This window comes from Trematomus bernacchii, unplaced genomic scaffold (assembly GCF_902827165.1).
Source record: "Trematomus bernacchii unplaced genomic scaffold, fTreBer1.1, whole genome shotgun sequence".
NCBI lineage: Eukaryota > Metazoa > Chordata > Actinopteri > Perciformes > Nototheniidae > Trematomus > Trematomus bernacchii.
The window spans coordinates 1845435-1852927 of NW_022987477.1; the positions used below are offsets into that span (position 1 = coordinate 1845435).

Genomic DNA, 7493 nt, shown 5'->3' on the forward strand with positions numbered 1-7493 from the left:
TATTTTTATATCTTTTAATTCAACTCATCACTAGCTTTACCCAGTGGTGGAAGAAGTACTCGGATATTTTACTTAAGTAGGCCTACACAGTAAAATTCGGAGTGTTAATTTAATTTTAACACTCTGAGATACAGTAAGGACCATATGTTCACTGGCAGTGTTAAAATGGACTCTTTAAGTGTTAAATGAACACTTAAAGGGAGGGATTTAAGTGTTAAATGGACACTTAAGTGTTAAATGAACACTTAAAGACTACATTTTAACACTGAGAGCCAGTGAACATATGGTCCTTATCTCAGAGTGTTAAATTAACACTCCGGATTTTACTGTGTAGAAGTAGAAAACAGTGTAAAAATACTCAGTTACATCCTGCATTTAAAAACGTACTTTAAGTATTGGCATCAAAATATCCAAAAGTAACCAAAAGTAAAAGCACCTACTCGGCTTAATGTCCCATTTAGGAATCGTTCTAAATTATTCCTTTTGCTGCAATAATCTCACAGCTGGTAAAAGTGGAGCTACTTTTAATTACTTGAGTAAACACTACATTACACCACTGGCTTTACCTTCAGTTAAGCTCCATAGCTTCCATAAAGTTACAATGAAACAGAGAATTAACAGCAGGTATACTACATTTAGGTTTAGGGCATTTAGGGCATGAGGGTTATTTGCATAATACTTGATGTTTGTTATACACACATTAACATCTGTATTTTCACCCGAATACGGATCTGCAAAATGTCCTATACTGATAGCATGCTGTGGAACATGTTATCCTTCCCATGGTTATTGACCTGCTTTAGTTATCTCTAGGAACATTTTGTTAGAGCCGATAGTTGAATTTGGCTGTATGTGAACGCACCTGCTCTTTTCCCACCATGATGAAATGTTGTCTAAAAAAAATCCTAAATGAATAAAAGTGCCATTAAAATGACTATATAACCAAATATATTTATAAATAGACCTAGATTTTAAGAGATGTATAGGGTTGCTGAAGTGTTTGCTCGTCCTCACCATAAGAAAATCATACATTTGATTAGGATTCATCCACATGTTGTGCTAAAGTTGGCAGGTATCTTTGTGGTTATCTAATACCTCCTGGAGGTTTTCCAGTATCAAAATGATATAAATAGGGACAAATAAACGGTATCTGGTTGTCAGAGCTCAAACATGATTCGTCTTGTGGCTTTCCTTTCCTGCATTGGTAAGTTTTCCCAAAATATATTCCCAAAAATGTTCAGTGCTGTTTAGTGCACATTTAACTGTACTGTCTCCAATCTCACGTGTGCACCAAAGGGCTGATTTGTGCTGAAACACCTTTCAACCATAAGGTGCACAATGAGAGGGTCATAGGAGGCAATGACGCCAGACCAAACACCTGGACATGGCAGGTATGAGCACTATTTTAAAACATTTTATTAAAATTATTTATTCAGATTGAATGTAATGTGACGCTAGTATTTTTTACTTATATCCTTTGGGTAAATAGGCTTACTTTTAATCTGCTAGACCTCATTATGCTTATAGATTTCTGTTATTGTCTTTTTGGTATCAGTGTTATTCTCTGTTTTCTCTCAGGCTTCTCTCCAGTATGATTCATACAACGATGGCTCATACTACCACATGTGTGGAGGCACTATCATTTCTAGTTTCTACATCATGACTGCAGCTCACTGCATCCTCAGGTTTGCTCTCATACATCCAATCAATGCCACAGATCCTGTCACTCCTGTTCTGCTGATTCCCAGTGTCTGCTTGTAAGTAAACACAGTATGTCTTTGATTTTTTCAATCAGCATGGATGCTAGTGCGTACCGTGTGGTGGTGGGGGAGTACGACCTGTACGAGTACGACGGCAGTGAGCAGTTCAGCCGGGTGGAAATGATTACTGTCCATCCAGGCTGGAATGGAGACCTTGCCAGAGGGTAAAGAGAGCAAGTTGTCTTAGTTGCACCACTCAAAGCACACTTTCATTGACAGTAAAGGCCCAAGGGGATAGTTACAGGGTTAAGGCATCCTATGCTTTCACTTTTATGGCTACAAACCAACTTGTATTACCACTTTCCTTCATGTAGTGCTTTGAAATGCCTTGCACAAGTAGATGGAAACATAATAGCCGGGGGTACACAGCATTTCCAGGTTCTCAATAAGACTGGCAAACAGAGTTTAACTTATTCCATTTTTTTATTTTCTCTATTAGAAATGACATTGCTCTCCTGAGGCTGGCTAACCCTGTGTATGATAACGGCTACGTGGCCATCGCTGAACTTCCCTCCCCGGATCAGATGCTTCCTCACGGGTTCTCCTGTTACATCACCGGCTGGGGACTCATGGACTGTGAGGACGCACACACACATACTATATGATTCAACCATTCATTTACATCTAATAAAGAAATCTTCACACACTTTTTTTGTTTATAGATGGAGGGAGCGCCCCTAACATCCTGCAGGTGGCCCTCATCCCAGTGGTGGAGCATTCAATGTGCTCCAGGCCTGACTGGTGGGGCAGCATCGCTCTGAAGACCATGGTGTGTGCTGGAGGAGATGGAGTCATATCAGGCTGCCAGGTACACATCTTTGGATATTTGGTATCCATAAATACAAGACTGCTGTATAATTAAGGGGCAGATAAAGTACTGTCTGTCCTGCACAACCCTCTGAATATTTGTTGTACATATGTATACTGTTAGAAAAATATCACTGGTCACCGGCTTGAGCTTCAATCTCAGGATCCATGTATTTCTGATCCTCTCCAGAATGGAAGTAGTCATCACATACAGAGCATCAACTAGTTCCTGAACAGTGTCCTTCACATGCTGATATCCAAGAGAGGGAGTTACACAGTCACAAGATGGAGGAATAGAAAGCAGTATTCAATGTTTACTTCAGATTAGCTCCACGTCAGAAATGATCATGCTTGTCATATGTCTATCTCCATAGAGGCTGAATCATCATGTTAATCACATAGCTATCATATGCCTACAACAGTCCTGATGCTCTTCTAGGTAATCATACATCCTGTCATGTACACAGCTACAGTTGGGATACCTTTGTTATCATGTGTACTCTGATGTTGGAAGAGTACATTCAGTATTTTCCCAACATATACAAAGCTACCACTTTTAATATCTGCACAGCTTTAGCAGATTCCTTATATACTACCTCTCACTGCATGGTCTCCACATTGGCCCCTCTCTTCTCGTTGTCCCAGGGCGACTCTGGCGGGCCCCTGAGCTGCTACACTAGCGGGGCCTGGAGGGTCCACGGTGTCGTCAGCTATGGTCCATCCGGCATGTGCAACCAAGTGACCAAACCCACCGTCTTCACCAGAGTGTCTTCCTTCAACGACTGGATCCAATCAGTGAGCCTCCTGGTATATCTAATACATATCCATATCTGCATATTTCAATTTCCTGACTTTTATTTGTTTTGTCTTTTACAGATTATCCAATAGGCTGAACAATGGAACATCTGAAATAAAATGAATTTGCATCTCAGTCATGTGTGTTTCATATATGATAGAGGGTGGCTTGTAGTTCTTATTTTAGTGACAAGATGGTGGTAGTGGTTCATGTTCAGATTTGATGCCATGTACTTTGCTAAAGGTTAAAGATCATCTGACCTCCAAGTCTGCAACCCCATTGGCCAAAAACTATCTTACACATATTTTGGATCGATCGTGTTTAGGTTGAAGTTGCACAGTGTCCATTTAATGTATCCAGAATGAACGGGAAAAATATATATATGTTTGAAAAAAACGACCTAAAGACTTAACAAGAACCACATTTTCTTGACGGTGGCCAATGTAAGCTCAATGCAGTCACCGGATTGACATTTTTCATTATTGCTAATTAAGGAAACTAACATAACACTTTGGGTGTACTCAACATTTCCAGGTTCACACTGCCTGGAAACAGACTATAGATGGCATGATGCTCCACTGTGTAAGACTTGTGCAAACCTTGCTGAACAGACAGTAAAAGGACACCCCTCTGATTTATTGCCTAACCTTATCATGTACCAAATTAAAAGACACTGCTAACAGGAGTCCAACACTCTCACATCCTGTACTACAGAGAACACATCCCACCTCGTTTCTTGTCCTACTGTGCGACAAAAAGGAAAACACCCAACCCAGGAATTTCCCCGTGGTGACCGACAGTGTGGAGGAAACCCAGGATCACAGACGGGTGAGAAAATGCTCAGGCTTCCGGAAGAGGTGGAGGGTGGAAGTGGAATAAATACTGGCCTCAAAGTCAAAGGTCCTTTCTCTGGTGGAACATTCAAAACCTACAGCCACCAGCCATCCTACTGTACTCAGACAAATACAATAAAACCATCAAATCAAAGTAGAACCATATGTGGATTGCATATAGCTAACTTCTCCTGCATTACTTGCACATTAGTCTAGCTAATTAGTCTTTTCTGTATGTCTTATATATGTTTATATACACATTAACATCTGTATTTTCACCCAAATACGAATCTGTCAAAATGTCCTATACTGATAGCGTGCTGTTAAACATTTTCCTATAAATAACTAAAGCATATCAATACCCATGGGAAGGATAAAATGTTCAGTCGATAGTTGAACATGTGAACGCACCTGCTCTTTTCCCACCATGATAGGAAATGTTGTTCAAACATTTTCCTAAATGAATAAAAGTGGCATTAAAATGACTATATAACCAAATATATTTATAGACCTAGATTTTAAGAGATGTATAGGGTTGCTGAAGTGTTTGCTCGTCCTCACCATAAGAAAATCATACATTTGATTAGGATTCATCCACATGTTGTGCTGAGTTGGCAGGTATCTTTGTGGTTACCTAATACCTCCTGGAGGTTTTCCAGTCCCAAAATGATATAAATAGGTGAAGATAAACGGTATCTGGTTGTCAGAGCTCCAACATGATTCGTCTTGTGGCTTTCCTTTCCTGCATTGGTAAGTTTTCCCCAAATATATTCCCAAAAACATATTTTCAGTGCTGTTTAGTGCACATTTAACTGTACTGTCTCCAATCTCACGTGTGCACCAAAGGGCTGATTTGTGCTGAAACACCTTTCAACCATAAGGTGCACAATGAGAGGGTCATAGGAGGCAATGACGCCATACCAAACACCTGGAGATGGCAGGTATGAGCACTATTTAAAAACATTATTTATACAGATTGAATGTAATGTGACGCTAGTATTTTTTACTTATATCCTTTGGGTAAATAGGCTTACTTTTAATCTGCTAGACCTCATTATGCTGATCGATTTCTGTCATTGTCTTTTTGGTATCAGTGTAATTCTCTGTTTTCTCTCAGGCTTCTCTCCAGTATGATTCATACAACGATGGCTCATACTACCACATGTGTGGAGGCACTATCATTGATCGTTTCTACATCATGACTGCAGCTCACTGTATCCTAAGGTTTGCTCTCATACAACCAATCAATGCCACTGATCCTGTCACTCCTGTTCTGCTGATTCCCAGTGTCTGCTTGTAAGTAAACACAGTATGTCTTTGATTTTTTCAATCAGCATGGATGCTAGTGCGTACCGTGTGGTGGCGGGGGAGTACGACCTGTACGAGTACGACGGCAGTGAGCAGTTCAGCCGGGTGGAAATGATTGCTGTCCATCCAGGCTGGAATGGAGACCATGCCAGAGGGTAAAGAGAGCAAGTTGTCTTAGTTGCACCACTCAAAGCACACTTTCATTGACAGTAAATGCCCAAGGGGATAGTTACAGGGTTAAGGCATCCTATGCTTTCACTTTTATGGCTACAAACCAACTTGTATTACCACTTTCCTTCATGTAGTGCTTTGAAATGCCTTGCACAAGTAGATGGAAACATAATAGCCGGGGGTACACAGCATTTCCAGGTTCTCAATAAGACTGGCAAACAGACTATAACTTCTTCAAAAAATGTATTTTTTCTATTAGAAATGACATTGCTCTCCTGAGGCTGGCGAACCCTTTGTATAATAACGGCCACGTGGCCATCGCTGAACTTCCCTACCTGGATCAGATACTACCTCACGGGTTCACCTGTTACATCACCGGCTGGGGACTCATGGACTGTGAGGACACACACACACAAACTATATGACACAGGATTCTGCATAATAGGTGACCTTCACACACTTTTTTTGTTTACAGATGGAGGGAGCATCCCTAACATCCTGCAGGTGGCCCCCATCCCAGTGGTGGAGCATTCAATGTGCTCCAGGCCTGACTGGTGGGGCAGCATCGCTCTGAAGACCATGGTGTGTGCTGGAGGAGATGGAGTCATATCAGGCTGCCAGGTACACATCTTTAATAATAATAAGAAGAAGAATACATTTAATTTATATAACACACTTTTAAAAAAAACGTCTTCACAATGATTGAAAATACAATAAAATAAAAAGTTATCCAAGGCGCATATTGAATAAAATATGGTAATATAAAAAAGGTTAAGAGCATAAAAGGTTAGAATACAAAATAAATAAAATAAAGGACAGTCAGTCAAATGTGGTGCGGAACAGGTGGGTCTTGAGGCTTTTCTTAAAAACTGAGAGTGATGCAGAGGTCCGTATCTTTGGTATCCATAAACGCAAGACTGCTCTATGATAAAGGGGCAGATTAAGTAGGATACTGTCAGTGCTACACAACCCTGTGAATATTGGTGCACATTTGTATACAAAGATACCTCTTTCAACATCTGCACAGCGAGCCCACTCTTCAAACTTTTAAGTCCCGCCTAAAGACCCCCCCCACCCCCCGCTGACAATGAACTAGCGGTACCGAGTTGGGCCGGTCGAGTTTCCCGGGCTGATTTTTAGTCCCAGTCCGCCCCTGCTTCACTCTGACTTTATTGAATCGTGGGACCCTGTATCTCCCATTAGATGGTAGCCGTTCATATTCTCTGTTCAGAACATGTCTGAGATGATGTTGTTGGACAGCCTTATTAGGTTGTTATGATAGGCTGAGTCATAGAGTCTGTGACAGGGTTGACAAACAATCTTCTCGTTGTCCCAGGGCGACTCTGGCGGGCCCCTGAACTGCTACACTGGCGGGGCCTGGAGGGTCCACGGTGTCGTCAGCTACAGTCCACCCGGCTGCAATCTATTGAACAAACCCACCCTCTTCACCAGAGTGTCTTCCTTCCATGACTGGATCTACTCAGTGAGCCTCCTGGTATATCTAATACATATCCATATCTGCATATTTCAATTTCCTGACTTTTGTTTTTTTTGTTTTCTTCCAGATTATTCAATAGGCTGAACAATTTAACGTCTGAAATAAAATGAATTTGCATCGCATTCATGTGTGTTTAATATGATAGAGGTTGGCTTGTAGTTCTTATTTTAGCCACAAGATGGTGGTGGTGGTTCACGTTCAGACTTGATACCATGTACTTAGCTAAAGGTTAAAGATCATCTGACCTCCAAGTCTGCAACCCCATTGGCCAAAAACTGTCTTACACATATTTTTGATCGATCGTGTTTAGGTTGAAGTTG

The 7493-nt window shown here is 41.1% G+C and overlaps 2 protein-coding genes across 2 annotated transcripts; both read left to right on the forward strand.

Annotated features, from left to right (window-relative positions):
- Positions 1–1149: 1149 nt before the first annotated feature.
- Positions 1150–3498, forward strand: LOC117494840 (elastase-1-like). The gene is made up of 8 exons (XM_034145833.1): positions 1150–1204; positions 1297–1391; positions 1579–1685; positions 1796–1924; positions 2200–2336; positions 2423–2568; positions 3213–3362; positions 3444–3498. The coding sequence occupies exons 1-8, from the start codon at positions 1171–1173 to the stop codon at positions 3453–3455; spliced, it is 810 nt and encodes a 269-aa protein (XP_034001724.1). The 5' UTR covers positions 1150–1170; the 3' UTR covers positions 3456–3498.
- Positions 3499–4912: 1414 nt separating this feature from the next.
- LOC117497669 (elastase-1-like) lies at positions 4913–7257 on the forward strand. The gene is made up of 7 exons (XM_034149674.1): positions 4913–4946; positions 5043–5137; positions 5314–5420; positions 5531–5659; positions 5935–6071; positions 6151–6296; positions 7012–7257. Exons 1-7 carry the CDS (start codon positions 4913–4915, stop codon positions 7255–7257), a joined length of 894 nt encoding a protein of 297 aa, XP_034005565.1.
- The last annotated feature ends 236 nt before the right edge of the window (positions 7258–7493 follow it).

Excerpts from the sequence above, each read along its gene's own strand:
- LOC117494840 (XM_034145833.1), top strand. The coding sequence starts at position 1,171 with ATGATTCGTCTTGTGGCTTTCCTTTCCTGCATTG. Across the intron at positions 1,205-1,296 it reads GGCTTTCCTTTCCTGCATTG|GGCTGATTTGTGCTGAAACA; the intron begins GTAAGTTTTCCC and ends TGTGCACCAAAG. Across the intron at positions 2,337-2,422 it reads CGGCTGGGGACTCATGGACT|ATGGAGGGAGCGCCCCTAAC; the intron begins GTGAGGACGCAC and ends TTTTGTTTATAG.
- LOC117497669 (XM_034149674.1), top strand. The coding sequence starts at position 4,913 with ATGATTCGTCTTGTGGCTTTCCTTTCCTGCATTG. Across the intron at positions 5,138-5,313 it reads CAAACACCTGGAGATGGCAG|GCTTCTCTCCAGTATGATTC; the intron begins GTATGAGCACTA and ends GTTTTCTCTCAG. Across the intron at positions 6,072-6,150 it reads CGGCTGGGGACTCATGGACT|ATGGAGGGAGCATCCCTAAC; the intron begins GTGAGGACACAC and ends TTTTGTTTACAG.